The sequence below is a fragment of the Salvelinus namaycush genome, chromosome 21, assembly GCF_016432855.1.
Source record: "Salvelinus namaycush isolate Seneca chromosome 21, SaNama_1.0, whole genome shotgun sequence".
Lineage (NCBI taxonomy): Eukaryota > Metazoa > Chordata > Actinopteri > Salmoniformes > Salmonidae > Salvelinus > Salvelinus namaycush.
The window spans coordinates 20,524,521-20,538,369 of NC_052327.1; the positions used below are offsets into that span (position 1 = coordinate 20,524,521).

At 39.8% G+C, this 13,849-nt stretch overlaps 1 protein-coding gene across 1 annotated transcript; it reads left to right on the forward strand.

Moving 5' to 3' along the window:
* The first annotated feature begins 1,373 nt into the window (after positions 1-1,373).
* anpepb (alanyl (membrane) aminopeptidase b) lies at positions 1,374-9,687 on the forward strand. The gene is made up of 20 exons (XM_039017339.1): positions 1,374-2,063; positions 2,171-2,313; positions 2,420-2,568; positions 2,735-2,861; positions 3,118-3,272; positions 3,528-3,641; positions 3,812-3,955; positions 4,142-4,207; positions 4,430-4,495; positions 6,174-6,355; positions 6,564-6,640; positions 6,841-6,974; positions 7,079-7,134; positions 7,247-7,394; positions 7,523-7,614; positions 7,797-7,907; positions 8,260-8,427; positions 8,663-8,803; positions 8,932-9,013; positions 9,139-9,687. Exons 1-20 carry the CDS (start codon positions 1,411-1,413, stop codon positions 9,295-9,297), a joined length of 2,967 nt encoding a protein of 988 aa, XP_038873267.1. The 5' UTR covers positions 1,374-1,410; the 3' UTR covers positions 9,298-9,687.
* The last annotated feature ends 4,162 nt before the right edge of the window (positions 9,688-13,849 follow it).

Sequence of the window (13,849 nt, forward strand, 5' to 3'; positions counted from 1 at the left end):
CGTTTTCCCAGTTGTAAGTGGTAAATTCCCACTTCGCACATGGTTGACTGCAGCATTAGATACAATAATTATATCGTTCCTTTTATAACCTGTGAAATCAAGTTATTTTTACATTTAGCTCATTAAATTACTTCATGTGGATTTTCCGTAAGGGACAGGCAGCCCAATTCTGATCTTTTTACCCCCAATTGTTTTTTTTGACCAATCACATCAGATCTTTTCACATCAGCTCTTTTTCAGAGCTGATCTGATTGGTCAGAATTGGGCTTCCTGTCTAAACGTGTTTCCTGGAAAATTAGATCTCTTTGTATTTTGAAATTCCCTTTATCAAATTAATGCTGAGATGGGTAACACTCAAGGTAGATATTAAACGATACCCAAGGTGAGGTTTTATGGACTCTGGAATAACCTGGCTTTAATATCTGAAACTATTGTGAGATAAGGCACCATAGAATGCATCATAAAGATGTGTTGTACAGATTGTCCTTGAGCTGGTTTGATTGCATGGTGTTTCATTTGTTCTAATACTTTTATCTTATGAGAAAACAAAGGCCTGTATAGTGCTTATGAGCCTTGATTGCACAGTTGAACAAATTAAACAAATTAAACACATACACATCACTAGTAGTAGCTAGTCTCCTCTAGTTCTATCGAGGTCTGAGACTTGGCTAAGCTTTTCCGCTCTTTAACTAATCAACTCACTGCATATGACGTTCTGTAATGATTATGTGAAAACTTGACGAACAAGGGCTGTTATGACATTTGTCGGAGGCCTTCCACGTGAGGATAATTCTATTACTAACAATACAAGATAATACTTGTGCATGTAACGAATAACAAGTTATCCTTTAACAGTTTTATTATGTATTCTGGCTTCATACCAATCAAATGTAGTTTTACTGAAGCTGTGGTAAAGACTTTACCTGGTGAGGTAATATAGCTTGATTGTGCAAAGAAACTACCACCAAGCATGTCTAAAGACACCTAATACCCACAACAACGTGCTTTCAACATCTAAAAGACTGCATTTCTATGTATGATGAATTGGATTAAGTGGTTTATTTACAATGTGTAATATTTTGTTAGACCGTATTAAATGGTGTTGCTATTACATGAATAGTGTACTGTCTCAAAATTTGCCTTCAATTCTCTTTTTCCACCTTTTTTTAAGACCTCCTGTCAAGCAGTGGCAATTGTTACTAAGAGGACAATCCTGGTTAAATAAATAAAATGAACCTAGATCTGTGACCCCTAGAAGTAACTGTGTGTCTCTGCCCACCAGAGCTATGTCGTGTTAATGGATGAGCCATTAGTCCTGGTGGGAGGAGAGTCCACTGGTGTACCGCTATATAAATAACTGCACAGACACCACATCATCTCTTTTGCTGTGTATTTTTACACCAGTTGGACATGGGGGGAGGCTTCTATATCAGTAAGTTTGTTGGGGTGGTGGGCATTGTGTTTGGTGCAGGGGCAGTGGCCACCATCATTGCGTTGGCAGTCGTTTATTCTCAAGAGGTAGCCAAAAACGAGGCTGTCAGTCCGACTAATGGAGGTTCCACTGTCAAGCCACCGGTCACCACACCTGGAGGGTCAACTGTCAAGCCACAGGTCACCACACCTGTCATACCCACAACTGCACCCTCAAATGAACCATGGGACAAATACCGTCTCCCAGACACCCTGAAGCCTGATCACTACAACCTAACCCTGTGGCCTCGACTCACCGTCAACGCACAAGGCCTCTACATCTTCACAGGGAAATCCTATGTGGTCTTCAAATGTGTGAAGGAGACAGACCTGATCCTCATACACTCCAACAAGCTGAACTACACCAAGTGGGGTGATGACCATCTGGCTAAACTGTCTGCTCTCGGTAGCACACCCGCACCAACCATAAAGAAATCCTGGCTTCAGCCAACAACTCAGTTCCTGGTATTGGAACTGAATGGCAAGTTAGCTGATGGAGAATCCTACCAGCTGGATACAGTGTTTGTTGGGGAGCTGGCTGATGACCTGGGAGGCTTTTATAGGAGTGTATATACAGAGGAAGGAGAGAAAAAGTAAGTTGTAATGAAGCTTAAACTCTGTAATGCTGATGTAGATTGACTTGATGGATTACACCTACATTTGACGAAACAATTCTGAACCATTGTACTGTTTGTCTCAGAGTTGTTGCGACAACTCAAATGCAGCCCACAGATGCCAGGAAAGCCTTCCCCTGTTTTGATGAGCCTGCAATGAAAGCCATCTTCCACATCACACTCCTCCACCCCCCGACGACAGTGGCCCTGTCCAACGGCATGGAGCATGGTCTGTACTGTGAATGTTTAAAGAACGCTTTGGTTCAGAAATGCTGCATTATGATTCTTATCAAAACATCTTATTGTCCGCTCTTGTTTTCCTAATTCTTGCTCAGCTCCTGTTGAAGTCAATGAGGAGGGGCCCGAGGGGTCTGTGAGAGTTTGGAGGACATCTTTCGACGAAACAAAAAAAATGTCAACATACTTGTTGGCGTTTATTGTCAGTGACTACGACTATATTAACAGCACAAAAGACAATGTTCTGGTAATGTATTTGACCTATTCTTTAGAATAACTAAGTTCAGTCCCATATTGCCGTTTATCACATTCAAGGAAAAAGCTCATAATGTTCAAGTGTCATAAAGTCTATGTGGATATAACTGTGTTTGTGATATACAGTATGAAGTGCAATGCTGCTAAATTGTTTTCAGATCCGGATCTATGCCCGCAAAAAAGCTATCGCTGATGGACAAGGCGAGTACGCCCTCAACAAAACAGGACCCATCCTGAAATTCTTCGAAAAATATTACAATGCCACCTACCCTCTGCCAAAGTCAGGTAAGGGTTTTATAGAAGTTGAATTTCTTACATCTTGATAAGGTTTTAGATGATAGATTTCTTTATAGGTTTCAGACACTTCTTTATGGGAAGCCGTATGCTGTCAATTATTTACTGTTAAAACGTAATAACTATTTTGTTCTTAACTCTTATATGGCATCTGTTAACTCTTTATTCATGGAGTTATTGTAGCTCTATAGTACCGTATATGGCTGAGAATGTGTCATCCTTTTTGTTTGCTGATTCTTTCTTCCAGACCAGATTGCTTTGCCTGACTTTAATGCTGGAGCAATGGAGAACTGGGGACTCATTACATACAGAGAAACAGCCCTCTTGTACGACCCTAAGATGTCCTCCAATTCAAACAAAGAAAGGATCGCCACCATTATTGCTCATGAACTGGCCCACATGGTATGTGAACTACATACAGTATTGTACATACAATATACTGTACCTCCCTGTGTTTTCATAAAACAATTAACTGGGTCATGTACTTTGGCTAACTTGATTAGACATTTGTAAGTAAATGCAGTTACTGTATGTTTTAGCAATTCATAACCTACTGTATATTATCTTAATGTCTTATGTTAGCTGATTACTTTGGATTGAAGTCAACCTGTTTTATTTTGAATGGTCTTGTAAGTAACATGAATCTCTTCTGTTCAGTGGTTTGGGAACCTTGTGACACTGAGGTGGTGGAATGACCTGTGGCTAAATGAGGGCTTTGCGTCTTACGTAGAATATCTTGGGGCAAATGAAGCAGAGCCTGACTGGAACATTGTAAGTGTTTCAACTATTTTTCTATTCATCTCAGACCTTCATTTGGACAGCTTTCTGTCATTAATATTATTTTCTTTGGCTGAACAAATTATGGAGACAATGCATATCAATTGTCCACATGGAGTGGAGAGGTCTCCCTCATTGTATAATCATGTATTTTCCCTCCACAGAAAGACCTGATAGTTCTGGGTGATGTGCACAGGGTGTTTGCAGTAGACGCTCTTGCCTCATCTCACCCCCTGTCCTCCAAAGAGGAGGACATCCAGAAGCCTGAGCAAATCAGTGAACTGTTTGATGCCATCTCTTACAGCAAGGTACACTCAAGTATTTTCTCTGCCATGATCTTTGAAGAACAAATAACATTGATATCAACATAAATAAAATCATAAAATGTGACTAATTGTGTTGCAGATATTAAATATCTATCCATGATTAATATATATTTGTTTTAGTTGTAGCTATATCATGTATCGTCATTTGAATTCTGTGGCGTTCCACAGGGAGCATCAGTGTTGAGAATGCTCTCTGATTTCCTGTCTGAAGTGGTCTTCTCCAAAGGACTCGGAGTATGTACAGTATATTATCATATTATTAATATAATCCTGAGTAACACTGTACTGCAGGTGGTAGAACAAAAATGGCTGTCTCTGGCTGTCATAAGAGAAGAGTAAGTACAGGGTAGATAGTAGTAAAATGTGTCAATGCATCTATAAGTTCAAAGCAATTATGTATGTTTATTGTGTTGCTGAATAACCTTTCTGTATATTCTTTCCCCTATTCTCCCACAGACATACCTGAACACGTTTGCCTATGATAACACAGTGTATACTGACCTCTGGGATCACCTCCAAATGGTACGTTTTCTCTCTATTATTACATAATCAAACACTGAAACAGTAGTGATAACTTGATGAAACTCCTATCAACAATAATATATATATATATATACACACATACATACAGTACCAGTCAAAAGTTTGAACACACTTACTCATTCAAGGGTTTTTCTTTAGTTTTACTATTTTCTACATTGTATAATAGTGAAGACATCACAAATATGAAATAACACATATGGAATCATGTAGTAAAACGAAAAAGTGTTAATCAAATTATATTTTAAATTCTTCAAAGTAGCCACCCTTCGTCTTGATGACAGCTTGGCACACGCTTGGCATTCTCTCAACCAGCTTCACCTGGAATGATTTTCCAGCAGTCTTGAAGGAGTGCCCACATATGCTGAGCGCTTGTTGGCTGCTTATCTTTCCCTCTGCGGTCCAACTCATCCCAAACCATCTCAATTGGATTGAGGTCAGGTGATTGTGGAGGCCAGGTCATCTGATGCAGCACTCCATCACTCTCCTTCTTGGTCAAATAGACCTTACACAGCCTGGAGGTGTGTTGGGTCATTGTCCTGTTAAAAAACAAATGAGTCAAACTGAGCGTAAACCAGATGGGATGGCGTATCGCTGCAGAACGCTGTGGTAGCCATGCTGGTTAAGTGTGCCTTGAATTCTAAATAAATCACTGACAGTGTCACCAGTAAAGCACCCCCACACCTCCTCCTCCATGCTTCACGGTGGGAACCACACATGTGGAGATAATCCGTTCACCTACTCTGCATCTCACAAAGACATGGCTGTTGGAACCAAAAATCTCACATTTTGACTCAGACCAAAGGACAGATTTCCACCGGTCTAATATCCATTGCTTGTGTTTCTTGGCCCAAGCAAATCTCTTCTTATTTGTGTCCTTTAGCAGCAATTCGACCATGAAGGCTTGATTCACACAGTCTCCTCTGAACAGTTGATGTTGAGATGCATTTGTTACTTGAACTCTGTGAAGCATTTATTTGGGCTGCAATCTGAGGTGCAATTAACTCTAATGAACTTATCCTCTGCAGCAGAGGTAACTCTGGGTCTTCCTTTCCTGTGGCGAACATCATAAGAGCCAGTTTCATCATAGTCCTTGATGGTTTTTGCGACTGCACTTAAAGAAACTTTCAAAGTTCTTGAAATTTTCCAAATTGACTGACCTTCATGTCTTAAAGTAATGATGGACTGTCATTTCTCTTTGCTTATTTGAGCTGTTCTTGCCATATGGACTTTGTCTTTTACCAAATAGGGCCATCTTCTGTATACCACCCCGACCTTGTCACAACACAACTGATTGGCTTAAACGCATTAAGGAAATAAATTCCACAAATTAACAAGGCACACTTGTTAATTGAAATGCATTTCAGGTGACTACCTCATGAAGCTGGTTGAGAGAATGCCAAGAGTGTACAAAGCTGTCAAGGCAAAGGGTGGCTACTTTAAAGAATCTCAAATATATTATATTTTAAATTGGTTAACACTTTTTTGGTTACTACATGATTCCATGTGTTAATTCATCGTTTTGATGTCTTCACTATTATTCTACAATATAGAAAATAGTAAAAATAAAGAAAATCCTTGGAATGAGTAGGTGTGTCCACACTTGACTGGTACTGTATGTATTTGTTTTAACCTTAACGTTTCTTTCCTTCGTCTCTAGGCAGTAAATTCCACTGGCACGTCACTTCCCACAGGCCAAACTGTGCACAGCATCATGAACCGCTGGGTGCTTCAGATGGGCTTCCCAGTGGTCACCATAAACACAGCCACTGGACTGATCACCCAGCAGCACTTCCTTCTGGACCCTGCCACTGCAGGGAGTGTACCACCATCTGACTTCAAGTACGTCTGAATGAAAATGATGAATAATTGCAAACTAAGTTGAGGATTAAACAAAAGGTAGCACTTTACTATAGGGGGGTATACATAACACCTTTCTGAACCAGTCATAACACCTTTATGAGTGTCACAGTATCATTCATAACCTTAATCAATACTAATAGAAAAACTGTATAGCGCACAATAACCTAATGATAATGTCTTTCCCCAGTTATGAGTGGATAGTACCAATCAGGTGGATGAACACAGGAGTTGTACAGCAACAGACATGGCTAGAGGACAAAACTGGTATGCATTACAACCACTGACGATGTGGGAACCTGTCAAATGTATTGTGGTATATTTAAAGCAATAAACAGTTAATGGATGGAGATGAGCAAAAGCTAGGGATTACAGTACAGCCAAGATAATCTTATCAAAAGAGCATTATTTAGAAATAATATGAGGATTTGGAAACTGACATGTTGCTTTTGTCCCTAAATATTAAGCTAATAAGCCTGAAATGATAGTCACTGAGAACAACTGGATACTGGCCAACCTTAACGTCTCTGGATACTATAGGGTTAATTATGATAACGCCAACTGGGAACGTCTCCTCGTTGTACTGAGCAGCCATCATGAGGTCAGCCATTGATGAAAACGATCTATTCTCCAAATAAACATCAAATTACACAAAATACAGAAACAGTCATTCATGCTAATGTTGATGGTAATGTTTTTGCATAGTCTATTCCAGTTATCAACAGAGCTCAATTGGTGGATGATGCTTTTAACCTTGCAAGGTGAGTACATAGTTTACTGTATGCGGGGTTTAAATAGTAATACTTGGCATTTGATTCATAAATAGTAGGCCTAGAAGGATTCTCAATTCATTTGTATATTTTCTCTGTCAAGGGCAAAATATATCGACACAACATTAGCGTTGCGAACAACGAAGTATCTCAGAAGTGAAAGGGAATATATGCCGTGGGAGTCAGCTCTTGACAACTTGGACTTTTTCTACCTCATGTTTGATCGGAGTGAAATCTATGGGGATATGCAGGTTGGTTTATTATCTAGAAAAGCAATGCTAAAAAATAAAAAGCATGTTACAAATAATATTATGGGCAGTATACTAAACAAAAAAAATATTGGAAATTACACTTTCTCATGTTTGTTTTGATCATTTAGACTTACCTAAAATATCAAATAGAACCACTTTTTAAGCACTTTGGGAATATCACTGGAAACTGGACAGAAGTACCCACTGGACATATGGACCAGTGAGTAGATCAATAGCCTTACATTTCTTGATTATAATATAACATTTTATTTTTGCTTTTACCCAGCCATGTCCAAACAAAAGTATCCTTTTCACAATATCACTATGGCTTATCTAACTATATGAAGGCCAAGACAATCCCCTTACTCTACTCTCCCTTTACTTGTATTTTTCCACCCTCAGGTACAACCAGGTGAATGCCATCAGGGTGGCCTGCAGCACTGGTATGGAAGAGTGCCAGACTCTGACTAAAGGCTGGTACAGTCAGTGGATGAAAGACTCTGCAAACAATCCGTGAGTTCATTTCTGAATACCCTTACAGATGTAGGATCTTAATCTGAGCCAGTTTTCTACAGTAGGAAAATAATCCTGCAGCAACAGGAAATGTAAATTATGTGGATTATAATTTTTGTAGGGGTTGATACATTTTTCCTAAGGGAAAATGACATCTGAAATTTCAAAATGGAAATTACAAACTTCAGAAGCATAGTGTTTTAAATGTGTAAATTAGTAAACGTTTTAATTATAAATGTTTTTCCTTCATTACAAATTAAGATCCTACACCTGTAACAGTAAATATCAAAAATGTTGAGTACCACACAGCATGATAGATGCTGAAATATTTAGATATTTTCTTTCCTATTAGGATACACCCCAACTTGAGGACGACAGTGTACTGCAGTGCTATTGCTGCAGGGGGGGCTGCGGAGTGGGAATTTGGTTGGGATCAGTTCAAGGCTGCCACCATCGCTATTGAGGCAGACAAGCTTCGATCTGCCCTGGCCTGTACCAAGCAGCCATGGCTACTCAACAAGTGAGTTCAAGTTTTCCAGGCCAGACTAAATATAGTAATGTTACCCTAAAATTGCAATCTGTTATTAGCCCTCCTGTAAGTGTCAGAGAGTATTCAATAAGCAGCAAATCCTTGATTCTCTGTCTGGCGTCAAAAGGAGAAATATTAAAACAATGCTTGAAAGAGACTTGTGTGTTTGACATGAATATGAGGTGCTTCAATGCCTCATGTCTTTGTACCTCCATGCCACATTTAGGTACCTGGAATACACCCTGGATGCAACCAAAATACGCAAGCAGGATGCTACCTCTACCATTGTTTACATTGCAAGCAACGTGGTGGGCCAGTCTCTGGCCTGGGACTTTATGAGAGACAGATGGAATTACATCTTTACTCAGTGAGTTTGAGCTTTTAAAACACATATTGTTTTGATTGTTTCATTTTCAAAGTAATTAGTCACATTGATATTTGATTTAACTCTTCACTAGATGTTGATCTTTAGCTTCACCTCTTATTCTGTCATAGGTACGGTGGTGGATCTTTCTCCTTCTCCAACCTCATCAATGGTGTGACCAAGAGGTTCTCAACAGAATTTGAGCTCAAACAGGTAAAATTAAAGTTTAGGGGATTTTTCAGCACGTACTGCTCAACATATTTGTATTGGGACACTGTCGACCCTGAATATTGAGGTTTCTACACAATACAAGTTCATGTTTCTCTTCACTGTCACAGCTCAAGCAATTCCAGGCGGACAACTCTGAGGTTGGCTTTGGCTCAGGTACCTTGGCAGTTTCACAGTCCATTGAGAGGACAACAGCTAACATCAAATGGGTGGCGGAGAACAAGGACTCAGTGCAGGCATGGTTTAAAACAGAGGTTCCTAAAGAATAAGCGTCACATGGAGAAACAAACACCTATCCAAAAGCTATGTTCAATGTTTTTACCAGAGTTTGTCTCTAACGATTAAGGACCATTTTGATTCTACAGCTATCCTGCCGTTTAATCAGAAATACTATGTATGAATTGAAATGTTATTTTTCTAGCAAAGACTAAAGACATTTTGATACATGCCTGCATCCTGAATAACTTTATTTTTTATCATAGTATATTCTGCTTAAGTCAATACTGTTAATATTTGAAGACAGTAACCATCTACAATGCTGATTTGTTATAAAACACTGGTTTATTGTTGTGGAAATAATATACTTGTTTTACACTGCATCTTATGTAATTTTGCATTACTGGAAATAAACGGTTCTCCTTATAACAAGGAAATAGTAATAGAAAGTGTGTAAAAAAATTCAATGGGTTGCCTAGAAGTATTTTGCACTTTTCCTACAAAACTATTGTGTGTGTCACGCTGGTATGAAGGATCGAGAGACAGGTGCAGGAATGCGTAATAGTATTTTTTTTTTTATTCCCAAATTACATCGTGCCATGTAAAGGCACGGGGACGAAGACCAAACAAACACGTAGACAAAACACAGGGTTGAAACCCAAACAAAAGAGCGAGGAGTACCTCGAATAAATAACACCAGCACACAATGATACCACACGGGACAAGACCCGTAATCATCTGCACAATACAAGCGGCAAGAAAGTCAAAACAACAAGGCACAGGTACTCACACGACCAACGGACATTGGAACACTAATCGACAGCCCAATGGTGAACCAAAGGGCACATTTATACAATTACAATCAGGGAAATGGCGACCAGGTGTGCGTAATGACACAGTTCCGTAGGGATCTGTGACAGTATGTCTGTGAGTGTGCAAAGCTGTCATCAAGGCAAAGGGTGGCTACTTTGAAGAATCTCAAATATAAAATATATTTTAAATTGGTTAACACTTTTTTGGTTACTACATAATTTCATGTGTTATTTCATCATTTTGTGTCTTCACTATTATTCTACAATGTAGAAAATAGTAAAAATTAAGAAAAACCCTTGAATGTGTAGGTGTGTCCAATCTTTTGAATGGTACTGTACATAGCGCATTGATATAAATCACACTGCTACTCTCTGATTTAGCTATTTGCGGCTTTGGTTGGATTGTGATTGTTGTGGATGGCGGTTCACAAATCAAAATGTGTATTTGAACCCAATAATGGTTGAATTCAAGAAGCTTAAGCTGCCTATCAATCATTGGCTTTGAAACCAGTGGAGAGCAAAAAATGAGCTCTTGCAACAGCTGCATAGTGCGGATCCCAGCCTTTGGAATAAATGTAGGGTTTTTGTTACTCAATCTAATTCATGCTGATAAAAAATACATCCATAGGCCTAATGGACACATGCTCAAACTCACACACTTTTGATAGACTAAAAGGGGCAATCTGTAGTTGCTACATCCATTTTTGGACTTATAAATTATACATATATTAATGTAAAGATATCATTTAATGTAGTAGAAAGCTATGGGTTAGAAGAAGCCTACATAACCAACCCATAAAGTAAAATGTAACATCCATATATGGCCAGCTATGTAAACTTTAACATTGATTTATCCTGCAATAGATGTCGTTCAATTGGTAACATACATTTTTATCTTCTTCTAGTGCCTCTTAAAGGGAAAGTAATCTAAAAGTAACTGAATGTAATCAGATTACATTAGAGTTTTGGTAATCCAAAGGTTACGTTACTGATTACAGTTTTGGACAGGTAACTAGTAACTGATTACATTTAGAAAATAACCTACCAAACCCTGGTCATCCCTGAAATGGTGATCGATGAATGTGTAAAAATGCCAGTTGCTTATGGAACAACACAATAAAAAGTTATTACCGCCCATTTTTCTCTCTTATCATCTTCTTTCAGCAACTCCCCACCCACAAAAGCTAATACTAAATAGATCATCCATTCATTTTGAAGGGAAGCACTGGTATCAGCTCAGCCCTCTCACTGAGTGCGTGCTGAGACTCATCTAGGACATGGAGAAATCCTGCAAAATCAGCAAGTTCTTTATTCTCTGCGTTGTGCTGGGAGTCCTCTCTGTGGCAACCATCGTTACATTGTGGGCTATTGCACTGACAGATAGCGTAGAGGTAGTCGCTCCATGGGACAAGTACCGTCTCCCAGACACCCTGAAGCCTGACCACTACAACCTAACCCTGTGGCCTCGACTCACCGTCAACGCACAAGGCCTCTACATCTTCACAGGGAAATCCTATGTGGTCTTCCAATGTGTGAAGGAGACAGACCTGATCCTCATACACTCCAACAAACTGAACTACACCAAGTGGGGTGATGACCATCTGGCTAAACTGTCTGCTCTCGGTAGCACACCCGCACCAACCATAAAGAAATCCTGGCTACAGCCAACAACTCAGTTCCTGGTATTGGAACTGAATGGCAAGTTAGCTGTTGGAGAATCCTACCAGCTGGACACAGTGTTTGTTGGGGAGCTGGCTGATGACCTAGCAGGTTTCTATAGGAGTGAATATGAAGAAGATGGAGTTAAAAAGTGAGTCAATTGAATCTTCATTATGATAATAGCAGCAGGTAGCCTAGTGGTTCAGAGTGTTGGGCCAGTAACCGAAAGGTCACTGGTTTCTAATCCCGGGGCCAACTAGATGAAATGTATGCCGATGTGCTCTTGAGCAAGACACTTAAACCCCTAAGGTTGATGTCTGCGCCTGCACGAAAATCTCATTAGCATAATACAACAATCAACATAAAAATCTGTCAGTTTAAGCTATAGAAATTTTTGCATTTTTGTCTCAATCGACCGCATCCATCTATGTCGCACTTCTGCATCTTCTGCATTGGGGCGGGAGGTAGCCTAGTGGTTAGAGAGTTGGACTAGTAACCAAAAGGTTGCTGAATTTAATCCCGAGCTGACAAGTAAAAAATCTGTCGTTCTGCCCCTGAACAAGGCAGTTAACTCACTGTTCCTAGGCCGTCATTGTAAATAAGAATTTGTTCTTAACTGACTTGCCTAGTTAAATACAGGTAAAATAAATAAAAAATATGTGGTGAAAGGTGACAGAGTTAGAACGGTGCTTGTCAGACCATGAGACATCCCGGAAATCGGTCTTCTCACAAAATTGTCTGTAGCGTCTGGTTTGGCCTACAAACTATTATGACCCATCTATGGAAAGCCGAGACTCTCTCGAACACGATGGTGTTCTCTGTTTTGCTCTACGACCTCCACAAGTATCAGGAGTCGGTACAACCGGTCTGCCAACTTCTGTCTGTAGCGTCCAAACCGTTTGGGCTACACATTAATATGACCCCTCTGTGCAAAGGTGACATGTCAGTTGTTTTGCTCTAGGTTGCCCACAGGCCTCACAAGACTCATCTGAAGGTCTGAAAAAATGCTTCACTGTAGGGATGGTGCCAGGTTTCCTCCAGATGTGACGCTTGGCATTCAGGCCAAATAATTCCATCTTGGTTTCATCAGACCAAAGAATCTTGTTTCTCATGGTCTGAGAGTCTTAAGGTGACTTGGCAAACTCCAAGTGGGCCTTTTACTGAGGAGTGGCTTCCGTCTTGCCAATCTACCATAAAGGCCTGATTGGTGGAGTGCTGTAGAGATGGTTGTCCTTCTGGAAGGTTCTCCCATCTCCACAGCGGAACTCTAGAGCTCTGTCAGAGTGACCATCAGGTTCTTGGTCACCTCCCTGACCAAGGTCCTTCTCCCCCGATTGCTCAATTTGGCCGGGCTGCCAGCTCTAGGAAGAGTCTTGGTGGTTCTAAACTTCTTCCATTTAAGAATGATGGAGGCCACTGTGTTCTTGGAGACCTTCAATGCAGCAGACTGCATATGTGCCTCGACACAATCCTGTCTTGGAGCTCTACGGACAATTCCTTTGACCTCATGGCTTGGTTTTTGCTCTGACATGAACTGTCAACTGTGGGACCTTGTATAGACAGGTGTGTGCCTTTCCAAATCATGTCCAATCAGGTTGTAGAAACATCTCATGGATGATCAATTTAAACCAGATGCACCTGACCTCAATTTCGAGTCTCATAGCAAACGGTCTGAATACTTATGTAAATAAGGGTTATCTGTTTTTATTTTTAAAACATTTGTTAACAGTTGTAAAAAACAGTTTTTCACTTTATCATTATGCGGTGTTGTGTGTAGATTGCTGAGTATTTCATTTTTTTTAAATTATTATTATTATTTTAAATAAGGCTGTAAAATGTGGAAAAAGTCCAAGGGTCTGAGTACTTTCCGAAGGCACTGTATATATTGAGACTGTTTAATGCCAAAAATATGTGGTTAAATACATGTAAAAAACAAACAAATGTTTCCTGATCTATCTCACGTCTCTCAGATATAGGAGAGACACTTCAGAACAAACTTCCTTTTGATATTTTTTGGGACTGTTATCTGTTATTCAATGTGTTTCTATGGGCTAATAGCAGTAAGGCCAAAAATAAATTGATACTTCAAGGGGTCTTAACATTCATAATCACATAGCTAAATGATCCTTGGTAT

Bases quoted from the DNA above. Each gene is read 5' to 3' on its own strand.
- anpepb (XM_039017339.1), top strand. From the start codon at position 1,411: ATGGGGGGAGGCTTCTATATCAGTAAGTTTGTTGGGGTGGTGGGCATT. The intron at 2,569-2,734 runs GTAATGTATTTG...AATTGTTTTCAG, and splicing joins GCACAAAAGACAATGTTCTG to ATCCGGATCTATGCCCGCAA. The intron at 4,496-6,173 runs GTACGTTTTCTC...CTTCGTCTCTAG, and splicing joins TCTGGGATCACCTCCAAATG to GCAGTAAATTCCACTGGCAC.